This window comes from Candida parapsilosis, contig 005569 (genome assembly GCF_000182765.1).
Source record: "Candida parapsilosis strain CDC317 annotated contig 005569".
Classification (NCBI taxonomy): Eukaryota; Fungi; Ascomycota; class Pichiomycetes; order Serinales; family Debaryomycetaceae; genus Lodderomyces; species Lodderomyces parapsilosis.
The window spans coordinates 1,685,277-1,711,994 of NW_023503278.1; the positions used below are offsets into that span (position 1 = coordinate 1,685,277).

The following is a 26,718-nucleotide window of genomic DNA, read 5'->3' on the forward strand; positions in this document are numbered from 1 at the left end:
CGTAGCACTCTAACCTGTGATGTGTCTATAGAAAAAGTGAAATATCTTAAGTCCTGGAAGTGTTTTGTTTTTGTGTTACTACGATGTTAGTCATTTTCGGACTACTTATGAAGCAATGCACGTTTTCAATTTAAAAAATACATGTAGTTCATCTGACTCATTTTACTTTTTCATTTGAAATACTTTTCAACACAACCTACTTCTTGGATTTATATATCTTTTCAAGAGTTTCCTTTCAATCACACTTCATACGGTCAAGCTCCACGACTATTGAATTTTTCACAAGAACCTACAAAATCAATCTTTGCATCTCTCATTTTGAAACAAAGAAACGAAAAATTTTTTTCTTTTTCTTTTTGCAATAGTTTCCACAATAGTTACATCTTCCATTGCACATCCCACCCAACATGAGCCACACACCACTTCCAGCCGAATACGACGACACAAGGATTCTTGGTTACGACCCATTAGTGCCACCAGTTGTATTGCTGAATGAAATCAAAGCTTCATCAAAATCGTTAGATGCAGTCATTAGAGGACGGTTTGAGTCAACTCAAATTCTTAAAGGGAAAGACGATAGAGCATTGGTTATAGTTGGTCCATGTTCCATTCATGACACTAAAGCTGCTTTGGAGTATGCACACCGCTTGAAAAAATTGAGTGAAGAGTTGAAGGATGATTTATGTATTATAATGAGAGCTTATTTGGAAAAACCTAGAACTACTGTTGGATGGAAAGGTTTGATTAACGATCCTGATGTTGACAACTCATTCGATATCAATAGAGGTTTGAGAATTTCTCGTCAGTTATACTCCGACTTGACTGAAGTTGGATTACCAATTGGTTCGGAAATGTTGGACACGATATCACCACAATACTTTCTGGATTTTTTGAGTTTTGGTGCTATTGGTGCCAGAACTACTGAATCTCAATTGCACAGAGAGTTGGCATCTGGCTTAAGCTTCCCCATTGGTTTCAAAAACGGCACTGATGGTGGTTTAACTGTTGCTTTAGATGCTGTACAAGCTTCCTCCAAGGGACACCATTTTATGGGCGTGACAAAGAATGGTACTGCTGCTATCACCACAACTAGGGGTAACGACTCTTGTTTCATAATCTTGAGAGGTGGTAAAAAGATTACAAACTATGACGCTGAATCAGTTAAAGCAGCTAAGGAAGCTATCAGCAAGTCTACTGATCCAAGCATCAAATTGATGGTTGATTGTTCTCATGATAACTCAAAGAAGGATTACAGAAACCAACCGCAAGTATTGGATGCCGTTGCTGAACAAATTAGTCACGGTGACGATTCGTTAATTGGTGTTATGATTGAATCTCATATCAATGAAGGTAAGCAAGGCATGCCACCAGCTGGTCAAAATAAAGACGTATTGAAGTATGGTGTCTCAATCACCGATGGATGCGTTTCATGGGAAACTACCGTTGACATGTTGACCAAATTGAGCAAAGCAGTACAAGCTAGAAGAAGCTTGAAAAAGAACTGAAATTAAAAAGTATAATGTGTATATATATATAGGATGATTTATTAGAAGGTTTATGGTAGAGAACAAACTTTGTAGATTCAAACACTCGGTTGGTAAGTTAATCGTCTTCTACTCAAGTCCATGGAGCATCGTCTAACGCCTTGTGGACGACTTCATTACTTTCAGGTCTTGCCCGTCCTGAAATTTGACATAAGAACTCTCGGATGGGACCATTACTCAAAGTATAGCCATGCAGTCTAGAATACGGGTTCCTCTTTTCCTTTTTACTCATTAATACATCCTGAACGCCATACCAATCCTTCCGAAACTCTTGTACTGCGTTTCTGTACTCACTAGAGCGCAAGTCCTCAAAGTACTTGTCCTTTTCTTCTTTAGTTAAGTGATTGGGATTAGGGCTATTTCCAATATAATATACCCGATCACGAGGAAATCTTAGAGCCTGCGACAAGTGTAGGTTTAAAAATCTCTCCCTCTTAAACTCAAACCCGATAATAGTGATATATTCAGGATACCGTTTGAACACCTCATAAAATCGACAAATCAGAAATATGACATTCTCGAAGGAATCACGTGCATAGTTTTCAGTTGTAACCCGATCGAAACCAATTTCTTCTCTCACTTGCTTTTCAATAATTGCATAGTAAGAAAACGCCTCCGATATTGGACCAGCTTCCTTCTTCGTTTCTCCACCAGAAATGATCAAATATGCATGGAAATTTTTTTCCAATTCTTTCAACGCAATATCTAAATGTTCAAGAAAGCAAAGATGGTCGTTTCCTTCAAGTTGGAAATCAGCCATGTGCCATGATTGTTGTCTATGTGGTAGCTCTCCTAACTTGTAGACTCCGTGGCATGGTACAATTATCAAATGATCGACATCGTGAGTCATAGCCGCCTAGCAAAGGAAGTTGAAATTTTTAGCGGGGAACTTTGACAAAATTTGTGAAAAAAAGCGCGACTGCAAACCCAAAACCCAAAAATCACATTGTCACAATATTGAGGATCCAGCTATGTCAAAAACCACAGTAAAAACAGTGTTGCCGCCATTGGACGCTCAAGCTGAATTTGATGTTGTTAAAATAGACAAACAAACATATCGTGGTGTCAAAGCATTAGGAAAGATAAGCAAAGAGATTAGGGGTGTTTACGGAGGCAACATTGCAGCACAAGCTATCTTAGTTGCATTGAGATCTGCACCAGGATACACGCCAAATTCATTCCATTCGTATTTCTTGAAAGCTGTGAATGATGAAATCCCACTCATTTGGAAAGTAGAAGAAGTATCTTCGGGGAAATCATTTGCAGCAAGGAATATACTTGCATCACAAAACGGAGTCGTAGTGTTTGCAGCAATGGTTTCATTAACCACTAAAAACTCAACAACAAAGACAAGCCATAAGAATAGTACCCAGATGGACTACAGTATTGCTCCAGGAAAGACGGTGTTAACTCAGAACCTCAGTGGTGTACCACTGACATATGTGGCATCACCTGTGTTTTTATACCTGAGATTCTATGAAAAGCAGATGGAGAAGGACACGTATGCTTTTCAAGTGAGATGGGGAATCAAGAATGATCCAAATTACCACCAGGAGTTAAAAAATATTACCCCGGAATTCAAATTTGTCGGTCTTACCGCTTTGACAGATTGGGCTATAATTGAGTGCCTAGTGGAACATTTGGGGTTGAATATTTCTCCGCAATTCGACACTTCCCTCGATCACAGCGTCTATTTTCACGAAGATGACTTTGATATTGATCAATGGTTTCTGTATGTGTTTAAGTTCAAGTGGATTGGTAATAATAGGCTCTTGTTCAAAGCTGATATGTACACGGAGGACAACAACAAGCATGTGGTGAGTATCGTTCAGGAGATGTTTTATGTGATCAATTCCAAGTTGTGAAAAAATGCTTTTGATCTGGGTACCAAACATTCCTCAACGGGCAATTTGCAACCGTACACTTTATTAGAATTTATATACGTCTAATCATACATTTATGAATCATGTTCCAGCCCCCAAAAGCGAGTAGATCCCCTTAAGCTAAAATATGTTGGTGTAAGTAGTGATAACATTGCACCAACGCCAACCAATGACAATAGGCAGCAATCACCACAAACACATGGAATATTTGATGTGAATGTCCAATAATGTCAAATTTACCAGCTTGAGGGTTCAGCAACAACAGATGCTCATCTTCTTCAACATGAGTCAATCTTTCCGGAAACCTAGCAGCATATAATACAGCACCCAAGATGTAAAACAATCCTTCCAAAATTAACCATTTCACTCCAGCTCGATCCAGCGTAGTAGCGGCACCAAATTTGTAGACACCGAAAGCGACTGGCAACACACCAGAAAGGCCAAATAGGATAAACATTGTTGACCTAAATGGTCGATAGTGATTCTTGGAGAATTCCGGATGTAACGTAAACACAGTGCAAACAGTTCCAAAAAACAATGTTAAAGAAACAAATATCCATTTTTCTAATGGTTCATCATAATAGGCAAACAAGATAATTGAAATCAAGGAACATGTAATCAATATGACAATGCCAAAGTAATCCAACTGGTTTCCAAATTTGCTGACCTTGTGTGAATGTGACTTCAATGTATGAAACACAGACGACATAAACATGCAAAACGTACATGCCAAACCAAACTGGATAAAATTAAGCTTTTCCCAGACTCCCAAGTAGTTATCATACATAGCAAGCTGAAAGTTAACATAATATAGAATCAACCAAAACGAGATACTTGAAGGTAACAAATGAGAGTAGATGTTGATTGTCTCATTGTGCCAGTAGCCCAATGACTTGAAACTCTCCAAATACAGAGAAGTTCCTCGGACGTAGCCAGAACGGATGTAATGATTATCTTGTTGCCATTCATCTAATTCGTGGTAGTAAGCCAATCTTCTTGCAAGTGGATTTCTCGACTCCAGTTGTGCGACAATTCTTGGCGACGTTTGCGCCGGACCCTGTTTGGGGTCAACACTTGATTCCTGAGTTTGTCTTTGTCTTATGGTGGACACTTGTTCTGATACCATTGAGCGGGAATGAGGAGAAGCGAGTGGTTAGCGGGGGTCTATGAGTTCTGTTGAGTATAGTTTATGCAGAAATTGTTTCATGAACATTTTTGTGTCACTATGACAATGTTGGGTAACCGATACAAAGAACCCACTGAAATGCTCTAGCACTCGTTATGTGAAACTTATCTCCACTCGAATAGATCTCAACACTACAGCCAGAAAGTGACCCATCTCATCAGGAGTCATTGAGGATTTTGTTTCCAATTTACGGTTCATTTAGTACTAAGTTCTACACAAAATCTATATAAAAGATGGTGGTATACCTTCACATATTTCAGAATACTCGTTTAACTTCTCTCCAACATTGATGACACCAGCAGGAATGGATTTTCTCCTTAAACGATCAATTCTTTTGTCAAAAATATCACCAATGTAGAAAATCTTCCACTGCGATTCAGGGGAGCTCATACATCCACAACAACGCTCGAAATACCACTTGTTCACGGGATTCACTTTTCTTGATCGCCATATTAACTCTAGCGGATGCGATTGTAGAATAATCTTGAATATGATATCTGCTAAACCCGGTAAGCCCTGGTTTCGTTTAGCAATAGCGAATTTGTCCAAGTAGGCAATATTGTGGCCATTGTTTTTGCTCTTCTCCCAGGTTATTATAGCTGCTCCGTCGTAATCACCCACGAGTATGAATGTAGCTAGGCTCTTGTCAATGCGTTTAAAGTATTCATCAACGTGAAGATTTTTGCCAAATGAATCGTTCAACAACTCAACCAACCTGGATTTGTCAACTAATTTATCTTTGAATAGGTTTTCCATCGAAAATTGTCCACTATAAGTATCTTGCTCAAATACTTGTACATTTACTCCCTTTTTGATGATAGTGGTGGATACTTGAGGAGTTCTCTTATTCAGACTAGGCAAAGATGAAGAAATGATTGACCTATCAGTAAGCACATTGTATATAATGGGATTCAATTGATCGTTGTTGATAGACATAATCTCTGGTGTGGTGATGATACCAGTAGTTTCATCATTACCCGATCTGTCACGAATGAAGCTTAGTATATTATTCATACTATTCAAATTGGTCACATGCAAGCCTCGTATTTTTGGATTTATGTGTCCAACGTAAAGCTCAGATAAAATATCTGAATATTCTTGTGAAAGGTTGATAAATACATGACTTGTTTGATTTCTTTCTATAGATGGTATACCACCTAATGGATCAATCATGACAATCTTTTCGATTGACAATAAGTCAGTAGTCCTCTTTTCAATCAAAGCAGAACACAATGCAAATAACAACGGGTCACTTTTCATAAACTCCTGAGTACACGTATTCGAATTGTATGCAATTGGTTGTAAGATCGGGATAGTGCCTTGGTATAATGGAATCAAAATCAGTTCCAAACTGTCCATTGATAGTTGATCATCTTTTCTCGTAAATAAAGACCTTAATATGGTTATCTGGAAATCTTCCTCCTCAGGTTTGCCAAGACGGTTCAACATCTTGTTAGATTGGTCGATGATATATAGCTCATTATTCTTGAACGAGGAATCGGGCAAATGATCAAAATCAAGCAAGATGATCGGCGATATTCCCAAATTAATCAATCTCTTGAATGTTTCAGCTATCCCCACCCATTGTTGATTAGTAATTGTTGTGAACTTGATTTTGAAAATGGCCAATCGTAAGGGAATCTTTTGCAATTTCTGTTCATCTTCATCATATATGTTTACAAATGGATTCTGACGGTTTAAAAACCGTTGAATAAATAATTCACGCTGATTTTCCTTCTTATTCAATGGAACGATTTCAGAATTGGCAAAATCCAAATTACTGAAATCAAATTGATTTTGGTATTTAGTGAGGTAGTTTTTAGCTTCTCGTTTTGTTGTTGTTGATTTCAATATTGACAATATTAGGTTTCGTTTGGCATCGGTGACTGCTTTATGGGTGTCTAGGTTGGATATAAATTGTCTATTTAGCGTCTTGAGTTTACTCATAATTGGAATGGGTCCCCAAAACATGAAAGTAGAGATCAAATGAAAATTTGTAAGCGCGGTTCTTATTAAATCTATACAAAATAATACCCAGGTCAGCAGATCAATCAACCTATGATACTGTACAATACGAGCATTTTTCCTCTCCACATCATCGCCCTACTCGTCATCGGAAGCATCTGCCATGTTTTCCTCATTGGTCCCAGCATCATGTTTCAATGTGGTGTCGTGTAATTGTCTTAACTTGTTCATCACTGGAAGAACAAAGGGTCGAATTTCGTTAATCTCTAACAACGATAACCCATTCAAGGCAATATTGGACTCATTCAACTCCTTCAAACCTTTACGTGACTTGATTAATCGAATCTCCCGCAAATCTTGAATGATGGATCGTAGATCAGATATGGAGTCTGGTAAATCATCAGATGCTTTAGTGAGAAGTATCTTGGAGAGCTCAAGCCAGTTCCAAGGTAGGTCACTGAATTGTGTCGGCTTTCTAATTTCATCATCGTATTTTTCCTTCAAGTAATTGACATTGAGCCATTTAGGTGGAACTATGTTGCATTTATCCTGGTTCTTTAGGATAAGCGCCACCCAGAGTGGAACTTTCTCTCTTCTCATTGCCCGTAAGTTTGGTATTGTTGCCTAAAGTGTTGTTAGTATCGGGCTGCATGTCATGAAATACAGTATTCACATACACCAATTAAATTTATTTTTTTAATTGAGTATCGGGGAAGTATGGTAATTAGCTCATTCTCGGCTAAAAAGTTGATCTCCGTAGGTGTCAAGTTGCCTTGTAAGTGAGTCGGTAAAACCATGTTGCGCAGTGTAAAGAGGGAAGAGGATCGCGTCTCTAGTCAAATCTATGATTTTTTATTTTTTACGATTTTTCCATTTTGCGCATGTTGAATAAGTGTATCCACCCAAGGAACTCTACACAATTAATTCTACTTCTTTAACCTACTTTGCTTCAACTTGTAAGTAGAAGTCTTACCTTCTGCCATAACCTTCTTCCTCTTCACTGGCTTTGGTCCTGCTGCATCTCTAGAATAAGGATCAAAAGATCTCTTCTTTTTCTTTTCGTGCTTTTTTGGATCAATGAGAATTTTATCAGCATTGGCATAATCTATACTTGGCTCATCTTCCTGAACTGGTTGGTTGCTTTTCTTTTTAGAGCTCTTGTTAGATTTTCGAAGTACAATCAATTGTTCAGGGTCAATGTCTTCATCCTTGCTAAATAATACTTGTTGACCTGTTTTGGATTTCTCACCGGAAGAGGAAACATTTGGTGTTTCACTAGGTTCGCCAACTTCCTCCTCTTCGGATGCATCTTCCAATTCTTTTCCAGAAATCGACGCAACACCATCAATCTCACACAATTTCTTCCACACAAATTCAAAACGCTGGCCACATTCTTTGTCAAAATCATGCTTTTCAATGCCGGTATCAGTAAATTCATAGGTTTGCTTCCGTACGCCATTAACACCAGGCACAACTACCGATGAATTGTTATTCAATAGCGATCCATCGGAAAATAACACTGACATATTCAACAATAGCTTTTCCAATAATCCATTGACAGACTCTATATCCACTTTTGGCTCCTCTGCTTCCACCGTTAATTGATTGCTCCATTTGTCAACAATCGCCCAGTCATTCTGCTCACTCTCTTTCAAAGTATCGTCAATCAATTTTGCCAACTCTCTTGCATTCAATCGAACGTGTTCCGAAACATAAGACGGTACATTGAGAACCTTTCCCACATCAACTGGAGATTCCAATGTTGCCAATGAGACCAACAATTGGTTTGGCATGATGTATCTTACTGACTCGTCCTCTTTCCTCGCAATCAAATCTCTCCATTTGTACAACTGTTCCACTACAGGTCTCTTGAATGCTGGTACATTGTATTGATACATGAGCGATCCCCATGGTTCTTTAGGATTTGCTGCCATAACTGGACATGACACCTTACTTCCTAGATTGTTTGACAATGGTCTGAATTTCGTGTATTCGAATCTTCTCTTTGCCACTTGTCTTGAATCAAACAATACTTGAGCAAGTTTGTCACTATCAATCAATTTATTTCGAAGTTGGTCAAAAATGTATAACAAAAAATGGGTATCTGATCTGGCATAGGCCAACATTGGCTTAGGCAATGGCCTTATTCTCCAATCAGCCAATTGATATTTCTTTGAAGTTCTGAAATGAGCAAATGTATCAAGAAGATACTGTAAAGAAAATTTAGAAAATCCCAACTGTCTTGATGCATGATAGGTATCAAATAACGAGACAATGTACAAGCCTAGATCTCTTTGTAACCATATTATATCCATGAATGCACCATGAAGCACTTTGATGATCTTGGGGTCAGTAAACACTTTGTTCAACACAGACAAATCATCTCTCAACACCAATGTATCTATGATCCAATCTTTTTCACGATTTGAAATTTGCATCAAACAAACAATTCCATAATAGGATCTATAGTCATGATGTTCCAAGTCGACAGCTATTTCCGTCAGCTGCTGCAACTCATCAATCATTTTGTTCAAGCCTTCTGTCGTGTCAACCCAAATTGCACTTGTGCTGCTCCAATCTTTTGGAGGAACAGGGTCTGATTTTGACAAAATAGATTTAGGATATGGTTGAGTATCAATTTCATACTCGTATGGGTGCGCATAGAATGGAGGATCAACCACTTCTATTGAGTCTTCATAAACTGGCGCTGGGTTTGTAAGCTTGTTAACTGACTCCCACGGTTGTAATGCATTGGGTTTACCGGTGATTTTAGGCTTGAATGGTTCTTGTTCTGAATTATCAACAGAAACTTTGAATTTCGATTGTGGTTTTTCGACTCTTTGAGCTTGATCATTTGATATAAGGCTATTCCCATCTTCAAGGTATTGCTTCTGCTCGCCACCACCAGTTTGTTTTCTATTAATCTGGTCAAATGTATAATCAATCTTTTCAAATATTGAATCAATGACATTACTGACGGGGTTCCATGATGACTCACTTGATATGTTTTCCTGACCAAAACGTATTGGATCAACTGGGTTCGTTTGGGAGGAAGCAGTTCTAAGCAAATCATTGGTGATGGTTAAAAGATTCCTCCCTCGTTTATCAATTTCCTCGCTGATATTTGGATCCACTGATTTGTAGAAATTCACGTCTTGAGCAGCCAATGCAGTGGCTGCACGTATAGTGCCCATGAGGTTTGGAAGCACATTTTTGAATAGATCCTGGTCTTCTGTCAGCATTGTCTTGAGGTTATAAGGTCGGCAAAGATGATCTAGTTCTTTCTATTTGAAGAAACAAAAGAAAAAAAATTGCAACGATTTATTGTTATTGTGTATTTTGCTGCGGGAATCTTTACTCATCGCATCGTAACAATTTTTACAAATTACCATTCTTTAAGTTAACTTGTCTTCAACGTGTACCACCCTCAAAAGATGTTTACCTGCAATACATGTAATTTACAATTCCCAGAGTCAAATGACCAAAGGATTCACATGAAATCTGACTGGCATCGATACAACTTGAAAAGGAAAGTTGCTCAGTTACCACCCATCACGGAGGAACTTTTCAACTCGAAAGTTGCTTCGATGCAACCACAGACTGAAACAAAGGAAAAGACATCGACAAAAAAGGAGCAAAGGCGAAAAGAAAAAGAGGCATTGATGCAACAAAAGCGAATAATTTTGGAGCAAGCTAGAAAAGCAATGTTGGCTGAACAGGAGGCCAAGGGGGAAGCAGAAGGAAAAGATCAAAGAGGGGAATTAGATTCTCTGCTGACTGGGCCAGCCGTACCTGAGCAGTTTGAACAAAACGGGTCCAACGACGAGCCTGAATTAACGCCAGAACAGGCTGAAGAAAAAGAATTTCAAAAGAAGCTTTCCAATAAAGTTGAAATACCACCAACGACGTGTTTATTCTGTCATCCCAAATTGAAACAGAACTTTCCCACAATTGAGGAAAATACCGAACACATGTTCAGACAGCATGGTTTGTATATCCCCGAAACGCAGTATTTGGTTGATAAGAAGGGGTTGATAGAGTACCTTGCTGAAAAGATTGGATTTGGATTTTGCATAGCTTGCAATTATCAAGGAAGAAATACAGAAGCTGCTAGGGAACATATGCAAACAAAGAGACACATGAGGATACCATATGAAACTGAGGATGAGAAGTTGGAAATTTCAAATTTTTATGATTTTTCATCCACCTATGATGATGATGAAGTCGATGTGGTTGTTGAGGACGGAGAGGGAGAAGATGGCGATTGGGAAGATGTTAATGGGGGTGAAGGAGGAGATGCGGACAGTGATGAAGAGTTACAACCATCTGACAGGGATGCAATTTATCAAGATGGTAATGAATTGATACTTCCATCTGGTGCAGTTGTCGGCCATCGTTCCAATGCTAGATACTACAGACAAAACCTTGCTCCAGAAAGAATATTATCCGAGGGTCAAGGTACTGTTATTGCAGCTGAGACTAGACATATGTTGACTTTACAAGATAGAAAGGAGTTGGCTAGTAAGAAGAGGACATGGAGGAACGAAAAGAAGAGAGAAGATGTCAATGATAGAAGAGCTGCTAAATTTATCAATAATCAACCGCATTATAGAGACCAATTGTTACAATAAGGGTAATAAATACAAGTGTCTATTTATTTTCATTCTATATGGTCAATATAAGACCAGCACCAATCAAATCAATCAAGATGTTGATCAAAATTAACCAACTGGCAAAAAATAACAATTTTGGAGAAAACACCGTCCACACAAACAAGTGGAATCGTAAATTAATACACGAGGCCACCAAGTTTGTAGCCGAAACAGTGTAGAATAATAAACTAATCAACGATTTAGTCAACAAGATTCGGTATTTTAAACGCGGATAACTCGTGAGATCAGTTGGTGAAGCACCTCTAAAACTGGCCATTCCAGGCTCAAAAACTAATTGTAGCGATGTCACGGACCAAAAAATGGAACCAGCGAAATTTGAAACGAAGGTGAGTAATCCGACAATTACAACATCGTATGTTTGTACACCATTATAGGCATTTGACAAGTCCACAGTAGCTAATGAATTTGTATTTCCCATTGAGAAAAATGTCAAATGTTGCAAGCACAATGTGAGAAACGTTATGCAAATGATGTGGTTGTCAATGACAAACTTTTTCTCATTCGTTGATGTTTGGTAAACTAGCTTCGCAAGTGCCAATTTCATTACAAGCAAAATCAAAAATATGGGTATGTTTGCATGTCTAGTCTGATGTATCAAAAACAAAGTAATAATGTTTGCGATATCAGTGATTGTCCCAGTGTACCTTTTTTGTATACGACGACCAATCAATACCAACACCAAAGCACCAGTAGTTGCCATTGTCATGTAACTAGCCAATTGAACACTTATGCCTTGAAGTTGTAACTTTAAATCGATATCCTCAATATTTAAGTTCTCCGTATTGACATCTTGGCTTTCCAAGATCCACACCAAAAGCAATTTGAAAATCCCAGGGGGGGTATGGCCATCAATAAAATACAGGACTAGCTTAAACAGAAACGATACTGAAACTGCCACAAACACGCAAAGGTTGATCATAGTGCCTTCCAATGTTAACGCGGGAGCTTGCTTGGTTTTGAACACCCGCAAAAGCCAATTCAAATTCCCTTGTAAGCAGATACTAACAGCAGTTGCAAAATAAGTGAGAGTAATTAATACCCAAAGAAGATTTTGATTGTATTTGAATAAGTAATTTGCAATTGTACCGTCTGAAAACCATTTTTGTCCACTATTATTCCAAGCTTTCAAGATTCGACTTGACAAGAGTATTGTCAAGAACCAATGCATTTTGGACTTTGTCCCAAACACTTTGAAATAGAACGCACCAAATGCAAGTAAGGACAAAGATGTGGCAAAGTACCAAATTTGATGTTCCTCTTCGATCAAAGAAGAGCCATGAAAGTGTATCGAATAGATCAATGTAAACACTTCAAATGAAATGACAAGGTACGTAGTAATTTCTCTAAATGAGAGAAAGTAAAGATTGAAAATGCCAGTAGTGATCAATGCTGTGAGTAAAATCATTCCTGCTCCAATGTAAATGTGCTTGTAGTTATAATTGATTGCTGATGACGCCATATCCAGCTGCACTTTTTCCAAGAACGAGTAATATTCGTCTACTGCATGATCACCATTTTGCATACTTTCCCATGCCATCCAAGTATTCCCAGTTGGTCCATTTTTCGCCTTGTATAAACTCATTATCTGAAAGCAATTTTCAAGCAAGATTTTGCCTCTTTGGCTCTCTGGCCATAGCTCGAGGATCTTTCTAGCTATGACACCTAGAGAATTCTTAGGAATAGGGAAACTGAATAAACTTGCCAATGTGGGGACGAGATCAATCTGAAAAATTTGGTCATAGTAAGTGTAGTCAGATGACACCGGTAACGGAGCTTTATCATTATGGGTATTGAATTTATGAGAGATAAATGCCAACGCGGCTGAAGTTTCTCCAGCAGATGATCCTCCATGGTTGCCCACTTCATTCATGCCATGATCTCCCATAAATACAATCAATGTATCTTGATTTTTTTCCGTGTAATTGTAAAGTCGTTGCAAAATTAGATCCATTTCTGCTTGTTTGGGTTTCATGAATGTTGAATGTGGTCCCCCCTTGTGTCCGATATGATCTAACCCGAGATAATGTAGTATCAATCCATCCCAATTTGAACTCAGCAGAAGTTGATGATCCAAATGACGAGTGACATTGTTATCCACCTCAGTAAAATCACTAACAAAGAAAGAATTGGTACCTTCAAATTCACCAAACTCATTGGGAAACAATTTCAACCAAGTATCATCACCAAAGAAATTGATATTCTTGTTGAGCTGTTTGAATTGGTAAACCCAAGAATCCTGTGCATGTAATCCTTGTGAATCATCGTAATCATCAGCAACGTTCAAGATGGCATCGAGAAAGCTTGGGGTGCCTCCAGTAGTAATACCTTTGAGTCGAGGTAGTGTCACAGTTGGTGGATTGGAATATGCCGTAAATGGTATAGCATGTCCCGTATTGATCAATTCATGTAGAAACTTGAAATTCGATTCGTCGCTGAAACAAAAATCAGCACGCATTGCATCTACCACCACCAATATTAGCTTTTTAAATTGAGGTTTACCATTTTGGGTCAAGAATGGTGTTTTGTAATCTAGACTTGGTTGAAGAAACGTGTTTGAGCCTGGTAGAACAATCTTTGAGGGAAAGAACCCACTGAGAAATAGCACGAACCCAACAATGTTAGTGAGCACCAATAGTATATATACTTTCCATTTTAGATTTATCGATCGTATCATGAGTGGTGACGAAAGGTTGACAGAATCGGAGTTGTGCACATTTCAATCTGTTGATTTTTCAGTAAACACAACAATAACAACACAACAACGCGCAAAAAAAAAAAAAAGAAAAAATTCACGAACAGTAACAACGTTTAGTGGTTAAAATACGCTAGGTGTTATGTGAACCTGTAGCATCATCAAACTCAAGTGAGTTTCAATAACACAAGAAAGTCGCATTTCCAAGTTTTTGTTGTAATGACCTCTTTTTTTGACAATCTTGTCAGTTCTTTCAACACTAACTTTCTATGAGGTGAAAAGCGCATCGGCTCCTTCCTGAAATGTAAGCGGCGCATGCCCCAATGGGGTAATAATTTTAAAATTAGGACGCAAGTTAATAGTAACTTTTTGTACAACTCCACCTTGGTACTTCAAAGGTGGAGATTTATAGCCTGAAATGCATGATGTATAGCTCTTGTATATCGGCGATGATATTTTGAAGCTGGGCATACCACCACTGATGCGCTCTCCCCATTTGTTAATACAGAGAGTTACCAGTAACTTGTTCAAGAAAAGAGAAGACACACGAGGTTATTGGCTGAATAAGTGATTGACTAGATTGCAGTCTTTGGTTTTTAAGTCCTTCATTCACTCTTATTGCTTTGTTCAAACGTATAGCACATCATTATCTTTTGTACCTTATTAATTTGATTTTGCAATAATAGCCACTTCCTCCCCCTCTCACTCACTCACTTCACTTTGGGTAAAGAAATTTTTTTTTTTCATCATCATCATCACACAAAAATGAACTGAAACCGGAAATTTTTTAAAGCTTATCAAAAGGACGAAATGAAACAAGACAATATAAATTAGAATTTTAAGAGATATAGATCAAAAGTGTAACACAAGTCCCAACCACCCGATCTTTTACTCTTTTTTCTAATCATGATTTTTTTTTTTTTTCATATTCTTAGCCCGCTAAGGATTTACTAGTGGAAACTTCCAAGCTACACTGCATATATAAGGAAGACAATATCCTTCACCTTCAACAAAGTTCACGTAATCTTTACATGTCACATAGTATTAGTATCAAAATCCAAAAATGAAGCTAAAGTCTAGTCAAAGTGCAGCCACTCCAGTGGAGAGTGAATTGGGGATGCACCCCATAGTATCACAAGTTCACGTTGATGCTTTACCCATTAGATCAATACTATCTAATCAAGGTATCACCATCAATGTTGATCATGAAGTAGATGAAGATGAAGCCATGATATTAGCCATGGGTTACAAACAAGAGTTGAAAAGAGAGTTTTCATTGTGGACAGTTTTCTCTGTTAGTTTCTCAATGTTGGGTCTCTTGCCCTCAATTGCGGCCACTTTTGATTATCAACAATTGGTTATTGGCATGTCGCCAATACCTTGGTTAGTGGCAATGATTTTCATTACAACGGTGGCATTATCAATGGCTGAAGTTGCATCTGCTTTCCCTTGTTCTGCCGGTACACCATATGTTGTTTCGCAATTGTCTCCACCAAAATACAAGTCATACTTAACATGGTTTACATGCTGGACTAATTGGCTATGCCAAATTACCGCCGCTCCTTCAGTATGTTATTCTTGTGCCAGTTTAATCTTGGCATTGTATTCATTAACTGATTCTAGTTATACTCCATCTACGGGTCATGTATATGGCTTATCTACTGGAATTCAAGTTGTTTGTGGTTTAATCTGTTCCATGCCGGCAAAATGGGCTGGTCGTGTTAGTTCGGCTGGAGCATTTTGCAACATTTTGTTTTTGACTATAGTGTTTGTAATGATTTTGGCGGGCAACAAGAGAACGGAATTGAATGAAGGTGTTTCGACGAAATTTAACCCCAATGCCATTGCTTGGTCATTGTATAATCAAGCTGAATGGCCACAAGGTATCTCATTCTTGATTTCGTTTATGGGTGTCATTTGGGCAATGTCGGGATATGATTCACCTTTCCATTTAGCAGAAGAGTGTGCTCATGCAGCAGTCAATGTCCCCAGAGCCATTGTCTTGACCAGTTCAATTGGTGGTCTTGTGGGATTTGTGTTTATGATTGCCATTGCATACACTGTGGTTGATCTTGATACAATAGCCGCTGATCCTCAAGGGTTGGGACAACCATTTGTTACATATTTATCCCAGATTGTGGAGGAAAATTTAGTATTGGCTGCCACTTCATTCACTGTCGTCTCATCCTTCTCAATGGCTCAAAGTTGCTTATTGGCTGCTTCAAGAGTAACTTATGCATATTCAAGAGATGGATTGTTTCCTGGCTCAAATATTTGGAAACGTGTTTCGCCATTGACTCAGACACCCATTTGGGCAGTTGTAATCAATGTTACTCTTGGCCAGTTGTTACTTTTGTTACTATTTGCTGGCGATGTAGCAATTGGAGCAACATTCTCCGTTGGTGGTATATCAGGATTCATTTCATTCACAATGCCCACTTTACTCAAGATTACATGGGCTAGAAATACGTTTCAGCCCGGACCTTGGAACTTGGGTAAGTTTTCTGAACCTATTGGTTGGTTATCAGTTGGTTTCATTGCGTTGATGATCCCTATCTTGTGTTTCCCAACTGTCAGAGGCAAAGATTTAACACCAACAGAAATGAATTGGACGGTATTGGTTTACTTTGGATCTATCTTTATTGTCACCATTTGGTTTATTGTTGACGCTCATAAATGGTATAAAGGTCCCAGAAGTAACATCGATGAAGCTGACATTGTTTACGATGATGATGATGCTGGTGCTGGTGGTAGTGGCGGTAGTGGAAGTGAAGGGTATGATAAGGTGCAAGTTATTGATGCGTCGGAATCGAATTCGCGGAGTAATGAGAAATGTTAGTATAGAATACAACTTTATGATAAATGTGAATTTGATGTAGGACAAAGCAGATTGAAAGCCTTTGCCAGTAAAATTTTATTGCGGAGAAAACCGAGGCTCCATTTTACCACACTTTGGGTGCAAAATTTAGAGCGAAGGGGATCCCATACATTTTATTATATAACACATCAATGAGAAGAAGAGAAATGAGTTAGTTTCGTGTGGTCTATAAAGAAGACATCAACCACTTTATTCGATCTAGTAAATGCAAAAGAGTGCAGAACAATTACAAACTTGTAAACTTTGTCAATCTATAATTGTTGCTACTTTTGTGTAATGAATAAATTTGATTTTTCTTGAGGGGAATTATGAAAAATATGCCAAAACTTGTTTATCTTGACAGATTAAACACGTCTAGTTTCAGTTGAATGCCATTCAGACGGAGTATATTGCTTGTAGACGTATAACTAGGCTAACATAGTGAGTATTGATCACCCTTCCTTCAAATCAGATTACACACTATGTTCATTTTCAAAAGGCAAATTTGTACTTATCGCAAGAGTAAAGTAAGATAACAAAAATGATAGGATTTTTTTTCTTTATGCCGTTCATTTAGATGTATACAAACATCAATACCATTTCATTTTTTTTTTTTTACCCATTGTACTGATAAAATGAAATTTACAAACAGTAGATATAAAAGTAATGGAAAATCCCCAAACTTTATAAAACACGAACTTGAGGATGTTTACTCAGGGGTCTACGGCGACATAAAATGACATCCAAAAGTGAAAATGCAACCTCAGTTACCTCGAAAGTTCACATCAATGACTTCAACATCAATGACTTCAACATCAATACAACGTTTCCGTCAACGCACGGCATAACAGTCAATGTTCACCAAGAGATAGATGAAGATGAAGCAAGAGTTAGAGCCATGGGATATAAGCAAGAGTTAAAACGTGAATTTTCCCTTTGGTCATTATTCGGCATGAGTTTTTCACTATTGGGTCTTTTGCCATCAGTGGCGGCAACGTTCAACTATCAACAATTGGTTATTGGCATGTCTCCATTACCATGGATTGTTGCAATTGTATTCATCACTTCAGTGGCCTTGTCTTTAGCGGAAATATCATCAGCGTTTCCTTGCTCAGCTGGTGCTCCATATGCAACTTCACAATTGGCACCAGTTAAATACAAGCTGTTTTTCGCTTGGTTTGCTTATTGGACCAATTGGTTCTGCCAAATCACAGGGTCTCCTGCTGTCAGCTCAACTTGTGCTAGCTTGATGTTGGCGTTGTATTCATTCAATTCTCCAACGTATACACCTAAACCAGGTCACGTGTTTGGATTATCGACTGGTATTCAAATTGTTTGTGGAGTAATATGCTCTATGCCATCGCGGTATGTGGCCAAGTTTTGTTCCTTTACTGCTTGGTGTAATGTTGCATTTTTGATTATCGTGTTTGTCATGATTTTGGGCGGTAATAAAAGAATGGAGCTAAATAATGATGTGACAACCAAGTTTAACTCAAATTCAGTGGCGTGGTCATTGGAAAATCAAACCGAATGGCCTCAGGGGCTTGCTTTTTTGATCTCCTTTTTGGGTGTAATTTGGGTCATGTCTGGTTATGATTCTCCTTTCCATTTAGCTGAAGAGTGCTCTAACGCGTCAGTTGCTGTGCCAAGAGCAATTGTAATGACAAGTATCGTTGGTGGAGTTATTGGTTTTTGTTTCATGATTGCAATTGCATACACATTGGTTAGCATTTCCGAAATATCAATGGATACATTAGGATTAGGTCAACCATTTGTTTCTTACCTAGTACAGGTGATGAAACATAAGATAGTTGTTGCTTCAACCGCATTCACGACAATTTCATCCTTTTTCATGTCACAGAATTGTCTATTGGCCTCATCGAGGGTTACATATGCTTATTCAAGAGATGGATTGTTGCCTGGGTCACAGATATGGAAACGGGTTTCACCAGTGACTAGTACTCCCATATATGCCGTAACAATCAATATAATCATTGGTGAGTTGTTGCTTTTATTACTTTTTGCCGGTGAGGTTACCATTGGTGCTATCTTTTCAGTTGGTGCCATTGCTGCATTCATATCATTTACATTACCTACATTACTCAAATTAACGACAGCTAGAAACACATTTAAACCAGGACCCTGGAATTTAGGCAAGTTTTCACAACCAGTAGGGTGGGTATCAGTGGCATTTGTTACCATGATGATTCCAATCTTGTGTTTCCCCACAGTCACAGGAAAGGACTTGCATGCCAAGGAAATGAATTGGACAGCATTGGTTTATTTTGGTCCTATGCTTCTTGTGACTATATGGTACTTTGTTGATGCCCACAAATGGTACCATGGTCCTAAAAACAATATCGATGAGGCTGATATTGTGTACGATGAAGAAATAATTGAAGATGGTAGTGAAAAAGGTGGATGAAAAGAGGGAGTGGTATTTGAAACGATTGGGAAACAAATTGGCTCAACATGTGTATTAGTTCATAGTGCAAAATTTAAGATGAACTGTTAAAGATGCTGACCACGAGACTGTAGTTATATTCTCTGGGTGCAAAATCCTTTGAACACAATGCGAGAGAAGGCAAAAAAAAAAATCAATCAAAGGATCATCGCTTGAACATGAGAAATTGGTAATCAACAGCACAAGATGAGTTCTTACTATCCTAGAGGAGGTGACAAAAGGGGGAGATACAACAACAATAACAACTACAATCAAGCTAGAGGATACAACGACGGTTACAACAACAATAGCAACTACAATCAAGCTAGAGGATACAACGACGGTCACAACCACCACCACAACAACACTTACAATCAACCTAGAGGATACAATGGCAGTCACAATAAAAATGACAACCATGATTCAGTAATAACGTGTGCATTCTACAACAAGATAGGAGCCTGTCGACATGGTGAAAAATGTTCCAAAAAACACATCAAACCAACAACCAGCAAAACTCTATTACTAGCCAACTTGTATCAAAACCCCAAACTAAACAAGAATGAAACCGAAGAACTAACAGAGAAACAAATTCAAGAACAATTTGACCTCTTCTATCAAGATATTTTTATACATTTGGGTTCTATGGGTGAGATTTATGACTTGGTTGTATGTGAGAATGAAAATAATCATTTAAATGGCAATGTCTATGTTCAATTCAACTCGGCCCTGGACGCATCTTTAGTGAATACCGCGCTCAATCAAGAATGGTTCAATGGTCGACCTGTACATTCAGATTTATCACCAGTTGATAGCTTCCCCGATGCTCATTGTCGTGCCTATGATACAAATTCATGTGAGAGGGGAGAAATGTGCAATTATATGCATATACGGCAACCTACGACATCGTTGAAGCAGCTGTTGTATAAAGCGCAGGATAAGATGTATAGTGGAGTCAAATTGGAAAAACTAAAGAAACAATTGAGTGAAATGCAGCAACTGGGAGCAGAAACTGTGGTAGTAAGTGTCAACGCTGAAGGAAAAGAAGAGGAGGGAGAAGAAGAGGAAGAGGATGAAGGGGGTAATGTTCCTAAGCAAGATGCTAGTAAATTACTCAATCTGCTTTTCTGAGTGTCTAACATAATTGTTTGCGTGTGTTTTAGGGTTGAACGCTATAGATATATGTATTAATGTTGTGTAGTTGCATTTCTAGTCTTTTTGGGTTATAATGTAGTATGCATTTGGTGGTAAGTCAATATCCATTGTTCTATATTCATTCTTGCCAAAAAAATGTGATCTTGAGGATCAATTGTTTCATAGAAAGAGAGACAACCGAAAAACTTTCTCAATGTATATCTAGAATAGATACTTTTATATTCTTCATACTCCCAATAGGATACACCGGCAAGTATTACTACTACTGCTACTACCGCTGTTCGTCGTATGTATCATCTTATCTATCACACTCCCTCATAGATTTTGTTCAGCCTTGTCTCCCCCAAGAATCGGACACGAAAAAAAAAAAAGCTTAAGCGAAAATTTTCCAGCATATTTTCATCAACAGGAATATGTTTATAACCAATCAATCACCATTGGCTATACCCAAGTTGTATAGGTATCTACTATCTACAACATACAAGAAGAATAGTCTATCTCATCATCAATTGCAAATTACGCTGCAATTGTACCATAAACCATTCATAATATCCACATTCTCCATATTTCAACATAATCGAAAAATGTCGTCGTCTTCTCAATTACCGTCCTCGGATAAGGATAACAAGAAAGAACAACAACCTGGGCACAACGACAACAAACATTCACACTCTCATACACACTCTGCCTCAGAGGAAGATCATGGTGCCGATGGCCATTCCCATTCACATGGTGCTGGAAGTGGTTTATTGCATCATCATCATCATTCTGCTCATGAACCAAACGAATTTTTAGCCGCAGGCACTGCATCTATAAAATCAAACCCAGCAGTCCGAATCACCTGGATCGGTCTTATAGTCAATGTCGCGCTAGCTGTGTCAAAAGGTATTGGAGGGGTTGTATTCCACTCGCAAGCATTAGTGGCAGATGCTATTCATTCAGTTAGTGATATGCTTGCTGATTTCCTAACTTTAGCTACTGTCAATGTTGCTGCTAAGGTTGGTACACCTACCAAATTTCCCTTTGGGTATGGTAAAATAGAAACTATTGGATCATTTACCGTTAGTGCCATTTTATTGTTTGCCGGTATCTCCGTGGGGTGGTCGTCATTGTTGCAAATTTTTGAATTTGTTCTTCCTACTCAATTGTACGAAATCGCTGCTAGTATTCACATTGGACATAGTCATAGTCATGCTGAACTTGGTGGAGCAACATCATCTTCGTCACATGATCATCATGGACACTCCACTCCCACCGGCGCAGAGTTAACCACCCACCGAGAAATCCCCAACATCAATGCAGCTTGGCTAGCAGCCGGATCGATTGTTGCCAAGGAAATCTTATATAAAAAGACGATGCAAATTGCTGTTGAAACAAACTCAAAAGTTCTTGTAGCAAACGCATGGCATCATCGAGTTGATTCACTTACTGCTATAGTCGCATTGCTCACCGTTGCTGGAGGAGTCATGTTCAACATTGCATGGTTGGATTCGGTTGGTGGGATGGGTGTGTCGGTTTTGATCATTAAGGCTGGCTGGGATACGTTGAAAGAAGCATGGTATGAGTTAATTGATCGTGGTGAACAGCCAGGTTCTGATTTGTACAATAAAGTTGAGACCATCATCTCACATGAATTACAAAGTAATGCTCAATTGAATCAATTCAAATTGAAACAATTGTCAGTGTTGTCTTCGGGGGCCAATACAAATATCAATTTTGTCTTGTTGACTCAAAACAAGTCTATCGACTTGATAACTTTGAACAAGTATGAAAAGACATTGACTGATTTAATTAAACAAGACGATAGGTTTGTGAGAAATGTGCTGATCAAGTTTGAAGTTGCCGAGGATGATAACCAAGTAGGGGATAACAATCCAGATGATAGAGATGATAGAGAGGATAAATACGTACATAGACATTAGGCATTGAAATCATGTAAACTTGTGATAATGAAAATGTCTATTTACAAAAATTAAGAATATCTATATACAATAATGTTATTTCTTGTTCTTGTGCTTGTTCTTCTTGGAAGACGTCTTTTTATGCCCCTCAATAAAGTTCAAAATTTCATCGACCGATTTATTAGCAATCGAAGGATCAGGTTGTGGTGGCGGTGCAACATGCCCCTTCTTTGAATGTCCATTACTTTTACCATTTGCATGAGCACCATTAGCAACGGCTGATGGCAGTTTGACTTTAGGATGATTTACCGACTTTTTTGCCAGTAAAGAAGATGCGATTTTCTTTTCTTTAGCTTGTTGAGCTTTAGTATATTCCACATACAATGCAATATTGGCTTGATATTTACCAACTTGTTTTGTCATTGAATCATTTGGGCCAAGTACCCTTTGGAATAGCCTATATGCAGCATCGAAATATTCCTGTGATTGAAAGATCTTATCGGCCGAAACAACAACATTACCAATTCTGAAATAAATCAAGGCCGTGATTTCCGATTCTTCACCATTTAATTCTTTACTATACTTTAAAGCTTGTAACAACAATATTTTTGCTGATTCATATTGCTTTGCCTTCATCAATGCTTCCGAGGAGTTGATTAATGTATTGACAATTGCCGGATGATCGACTCCGTACCCTAATGACCATGTATCCATGGCTTGTTTATACAATTTCAATGAGTTAGTTGACAAGTCATTTGCACCTTCGAAAAATGCTTGATTCATATAGGCGGTGATTGTATCATGACTGTCAAATCCACACGATCGTTCACACAATACAACTGCTCTTCGGCCAATCAAAGCAGCATCGTAATCCATACCCAATTCTTGGTATACTTGAGCCAATAAAGTATAAAATTTAGCAGTTTCTGGATTAACTTTACCATAAATGGATTCATGGATAGCTGCTAATTCGGTAAACATTGACATTCCAACTTCTTTATCACCAGAAACTAATTGAGCACGAGCACTGGCAAAAATTTCATCAATAATGGTTGATTTGTACGATGAGTCTTTAACAACTGGAGTAAACGAAATGATATCTTCAGCAATAAATGGTGTTTCGCGTTTGATTGATTTGGTACCATGTTGAGATTGTGGTGCGGTTGTCTTTTTTTTCGATTTCTTAGAAGAAGATGACGAAGTAGGTCTCTGTTCAGCAACATCGAATTGAATTTGTGCCTGAGCTGCATCAAATTCCTCTTTGGTGAATGTATAGTTGTGTGCTTTCCATTGAATACCAAATTGGAAAGCAATTTCACGCAACAATTGCTGTTTACGAACAGCCTCATCAATCCAATTTTCAGGCAACTTAAATCTAAATCTAGCAAACACTTCACTGGTCACCAACTGAATAACATCCTTGCTGGTCAATTTCGTAAAAGAAAGTTCCTCAACAGAGCAAAATGAAGCATATGATTCATCCAAGTCAACTTTTGGATCTTTAGTTATTGCACCACCGAGTAAACAGTTGTGGAAATGGGCTACTGCTGATGGTACAAGGAATGTTGGAACCAGTTTCACCAATTTTCTCAAAACGTGTTTTGAAGCTCTTGCAATCACCTCATGAATGGCGATCAAATAAGTTGCATTGTAATTGGCAACCGCTAACTCATAAGTGGCTTTCGATGGAGGCTCTTCCTCTCCTTTTTCCTCATCCTTCTTCTCGTCATCTTTCTTTCCATCATCTTTCTTCTCGTCATCTTTCTTCTCTTCTTCTTTTTTCTCCTCCTCTTCTTTTTTCTCCTCCTCTTCTTTCCTCTTTTGCTCTTCCTCTTGTTTGGCCTTCGCGGTCAACTCAGCATTCTCAGAAACAATCTTTTCAAGCTCTTGCTTGTATTCCTCTCTCTTAGTGATCAATTGTTCAGCAATATATCCCAAATATCTCATGTTGATACCATGTCTGTGTAATTGCTCAGTCAATTGTTTTCCGTCAAATGGGGGTAATTGTTGTCTGACACTATCCAAAAATTCACCAACCAACTTTTCCTTGATGAATCTCGAAATTTCCCTTACTTCATCCCGATCTTCTTCCGAATCGAATGAAGTGGAAAATGCATCGGGATTGAACAGAACTTGATCAGTAGGTAATGCAATTTGTGGTTTCTCTTCACCAGCACCTTCCTTGGCGTCAAATTTACCTTCCTTTTCCAACTTTTCGGTCTCGGCTTTGAAAAGGGCAGATACTTTACGCTTCCACCATTCATTAACTGCCTCGTGTCTAATCAAAGCCTCTCCATGGGGATAAGATTGAGCATCCGCAGTGTTGAAATTTGATTCAATAAACTCAATATCACGTGGGACAGTACGGTACAATTCCATTACATATTTTCTACCATCGGTGCCTGATAATCCTTTGGTGTCTTTCGAAACAACCAATTCATTCTGCGATTGAATTTCATCAGATACCTTGATCTTGTGTGGCTTTAAATGGAAAACTTCTCCAACTTGTTTCAATGGTTCAACGAATGATTCATCTTCAAGAATTTTTGATCCATCTGATGAAGAACCATACTTGACTTTTTCTTGAATTTCTTCTTCTTCACCAACTATAGCGTCCAAAATACCAGGAACTGGCGCTTGACACACGACTCTTTTACCCATATAGTCCACCACACAAGTGAGTAATGTAGATAAACCTTTGACGTCATGTCTATTGACTATTTTAACACCAGCAAGATCCTTGGAAGCAACGTATCTTGAAGCTTCTTCTGCACCAGTATTTTCAAACCCGTCAACTGTAGAGGCTCCAGTAGAATAGAAAACTCCATTTTTCAAATAAATGTATTTACTCTCATCCTCAGTTGGGTTCATTGGTGTTATGTCCCCCTTGATTATATGCATTGCAGTCTCTGTAGCCGATTTGGTAAAATCAAACAATGTCTTTTGAATAAGTTTCTCACGAACAATACGCTCTTGAAAAGTGGTAGATGGTAGTTCTTTAATACTTTGAAATTCATTGTTCCACTCCTTGATGAAGTCAGAACCATCTACACCATTGTCAATCAATGGTAATTGAGATCTGGACACATCAGGAATGTTTTGCAAACCCGATGCGTCGACAACCCAAGGATGAGCAAGGAAAGAGTTGTATGGCAAAAGGTAAGATTCTGGATAAGCACTTGCTTTAGTTAAATTGACTTCATTATCAACAATAGTGGAGGTAAATAAAGGTGATAATGAAGATACCAAATCAAACAATAACAAATTCTTGAAGCACTTGCCCTTTTCGTTCACCTTAATATCAGGATTAAAGTTCATTGTTGATGATTTGTTGACAAAAAACCCTGAAAAATGGCACGTAATGTGGAAGGTTTCATTTTCCAATGTTTGCAAAGTCAAATACAAAAGATCACCTTTAGATTTTTGAAAATTTGGTACTGGAGACCATTGAGAGACACTAAGTGATCTGATAGGTAATTTGATCACGTCGCTGACCTTGTCAAACGTAGCTTGGCTCACTAAATCAACACCCTTTGAAATCCCAAATGAGTCGACAATTGAACTTAATTGGTCTTCTTCTTCTTTCGATAATGGTGTTAATTCCTTACTTTCAGGGGTGTCCAGATTTCCATTTTGAGACTCGGACTCCTCTTTCACTTTCAATTCGTCCAATTTGATAGCATTGAATTTGGAGACACCGCCTTGAGAACCAATATCACTAGCAACCCTATCAATATAATGAAGACCAATGGTATCTCTGAACTTGTTGATTTGTTCATACACTGACGCCAAATTGTACGCCTTGGCTTTGATTTGCATCCGTAATTGTTCAACATCCCCCAATTGTAATTCATTAATGATTTCAGCAAACGAAACAATTTCACCAAGACTATCAACATCAATACCATGGACATTTAACGAATAGTTTGTCAAATTTCGAGTCGTAGGTAACACGCTCAATGTTTGTCTCAAATCGGCAATACTTTCATCATAGTGAGACGAGATTGATATTTCCTTCTCTTCGGTGCTTACAACGGAAGGTAGCACTATTTTCAACAAAAGATCCTTTGGAGCTGGTGCCTCTTCTTTTGGGGTCTCTTGGACCTTCTCAGCCTCAGACATTGTGGAAACTCTCTAAGATTGTTGGATAGATTGGCCAATCGAAGTTGAAAATTTTTCTATTTTTTTTTCCTGCGTCTGTGCTCAGAAATCTAAAACAACCAGTTCAACATTCAAATACTGTCTCATTCACCACCCTCAACATGAGATTTGCTTACTTCAGGAGTATTTGACTTGACTTCAGGCAACCGGATGGGATGAGTTGCACAATGTATTGCGCGATATAACAAGGCATTAGAATTGTTGTATCACTTATACAGATTTGAAATCGGTTTTGCATCCAATAATTAAAAGTTGACG

At 38.3% G+C, this 26,718-nt stretch overlaps 14 protein-coding genes across 14 annotated transcripts; 7 read left to right on the plus strand and 7 right to left on the minus strand. All coding sequences in view use genetic code 12, as the record gives it.

Annotated features, from left to right (window-relative positions):
• Window positions 1–407: 407 nt before the first annotated feature.
• Window positions 408–1,505, plus strand: ARO4 (3-deoxy-7-phosphoheptulonate synthase; the record flags this gene model as incomplete). Its single annotated transcript, XM_036807069.1, has 1 exon — window positions 408–1,505. One exon carries the CDS (start codon window positions 408–410, stop codon window positions 1,503–1,505), a length of 1,098 nt encoding a protein of 365 aa, XP_036663942.1.
• A 112-nt stretch (window positions 1,506–1,617) lies between these two features.
• On the minus strand, window positions 1,618–2,394 carry CPAR2_107980 (uncharacterized protein; the record flags this gene model as incomplete). The annotated part of the gene is made up of 1 exon (XM_036807070.1): window positions 1,618–2,394. The coding sequence occupies one exon, from the start codon at window positions 2,392–2,394 to the stop codon at window positions 1,618–1,620; it is 777 nt and encodes a 258-aa protein (XP_036663943.1).
• A 121-nt stretch (window positions 2,395–2,515) lies between these two features.
• On the plus strand, window positions 2,516–3,409 carry CPAR2_107990 (uncharacterized protein; the record flags this gene model as incomplete). The annotated part of the gene is made up of 1 exon (XM_036807071.1): window positions 2,516–3,409. One exon carries the CDS (start codon window positions 2,516–2,518, stop codon window positions 3,407–3,409), a length of 894 nt encoding a protein of 297 aa, XP_036663944.1.
• A 133-nt stretch (window positions 3,410–3,542) lies between these two features.
• Window positions 3,543–4,553, minus strand: CPAR2_108000 (PAQR-type receptor; the record flags this gene model as incomplete). The annotated part of the gene is made up of 1 exon (XM_036807072.1): window positions 3,543–4,553. One exon carries the CDS (start codon window positions 4,551–4,553, stop codon window positions 3,543–3,545), a length of 1,011 nt encoding a protein of 336 aa, XP_036663945.1.
• A 282-nt stretch (window positions 4,554–4,835) lies between these two features.
• ARG2 (acetyl-CoA:L-glutamate N-acetyltransferase) lies at window positions 4,836–6,560 on the minus strand (the record flags this gene model as incomplete). The annotated part of the gene is made up of 1 exon (XM_036807073.1): window positions 4,836–6,560. One exon carries the CDS (start codon window positions 6,558–6,560, stop codon window positions 4,836–4,838), a length of 1,725 nt encoding a protein of 574 aa, XP_036663946.1.
• Window positions 6,561–6,716: 156 nt separating this feature from the next.
• Window positions 6,717–7,375, minus strand: PSF2 (DNA replication protein; the record flags this gene model as incomplete). The annotated part of the gene is made up of 2 exons (XM_036807074.1): window positions 6,717–7,202; window positions 7,256–7,375. The coding sequence occupies 2 exons, from the start codon at window positions 7,373–7,375 to the stop codon at window positions 6,717–6,719; spliced, it is 606 nt and encodes a 201-aa protein (XP_036663947.1).
• A 129-nt stretch (window positions 7,376–7,504) lies between these two features.
• On the minus strand, window positions 7,505–9,820 carry RRP6 (exosome nuclease subunit; the record flags this gene model as incomplete). The annotated part of the gene is made up of 1 exon (XM_036807075.1): window positions 7,505–9,820. The coding sequence occupies one exon, from the start codon at window positions 9,818–9,820 to the stop codon at window positions 7,505–7,507; it is 2,316 nt and encodes a 771-aa protein (XP_036663948.1).
• Window positions 9,821–10,012: 192 nt separating this feature from the next.
• REI1 (Rei1p) lies at window positions 10,013–11,209 on the plus strand (the record flags this gene model as incomplete). Its single annotated transcript, XM_036807076.1, has 1 exon — window positions 10,013–11,209. One exon carries the CDS (start codon window positions 10,013–10,015, stop codon window positions 11,207–11,209), a length of 1,197 nt encoding a protein of 398 aa, XP_036663949.1.
• Window positions 11,210–11,243: 34 nt separating this feature from the next.
• On the minus strand, window positions 11,244–13,925 carry GPI7 (mannose-ethanolamine phosphotransferase; the record flags this gene model as incomplete). Its single annotated transcript, XM_036807077.1, has 1 exon — window positions 11,244–13,925. One exon carries the CDS (start codon window positions 13,923–13,925, stop codon window positions 11,244–11,246), a length of 2,682 nt encoding a protein of 893 aa, XP_036663950.1.
• A 1,081-nt stretch (window positions 13,926–15,006) lies between these two features.
• Window positions 15,007–16,782, plus strand: GPT1 (Gpt1p; the record flags this gene model as incomplete). Its single annotated transcript, XM_036807078.1, has 1 exon — window positions 15,007–16,782. One exon carries the CDS (start codon window positions 15,007–15,009, stop codon window positions 16,780–16,782), a length of 1,776 nt encoding a protein of 591 aa, XP_036663951.1.
• Window positions 16,783–17,536: 754 nt separating this feature from the next.
• On the plus strand, window positions 17,537–19,225 carry CPAR2_108070 (uncharacterized protein; the record flags this gene model as incomplete). The annotated part of the gene is made up of 1 exon (XM_036807080.1): window positions 17,537–19,225. One exon carries the CDS (start codon window positions 17,537–17,539, stop codon window positions 19,223–19,225), a length of 1,689 nt encoding a protein of 562 aa, XP_036663952.1.
• Window positions 19,226–19,450: 225 nt separating this feature from the next.
• CPAR2_108080 (splicing factor SR family protein) lies at window positions 19,451–20,374 on the plus strand (the record flags this gene model as incomplete). The annotated part of the gene is made up of 1 exon (XM_036807081.1): window positions 19,451–20,374. The coding sequence occupies one exon, from the start codon at window positions 19,451–19,453 to the stop codon at window positions 20,372–20,374; it is 924 nt and encodes a 307-aa protein (XP_036663953.1).
• Window positions 20,375–20,982: 608 nt separating this feature from the next.
• CPAR2_108090 (uncharacterized protein) lies at window positions 20,983–22,320 on the plus strand (the record flags this gene model as incomplete). The annotated part of the gene is made up of 1 exon (XM_036807082.1): window positions 20,983–22,320. The coding sequence occupies one exon, from the start codon at window positions 20,983–20,985 to the stop codon at window positions 22,318–22,320; it is 1,338 nt and encodes a 445-aa protein (XP_036663954.1).
• A 75-nt stretch (window positions 22,321–22,395) lies between these two features.
• On the minus strand, window positions 22,396–26,421 carry CPAR2_108100 (translation initiation factor 3 subunit; the record flags this gene model as incomplete). Its single annotated transcript, XM_036807083.1, has 1 exon — window positions 22,396–26,421. The coding sequence occupies one exon, from the start codon at window positions 26,419–26,421 to the stop codon at window positions 22,396–22,398; it is 4,026 nt and encodes a 1,341-aa protein (XP_036663955.1).
• Between the last annotated feature and the right edge of the window lie 297 nt (window positions 26,422–26,718).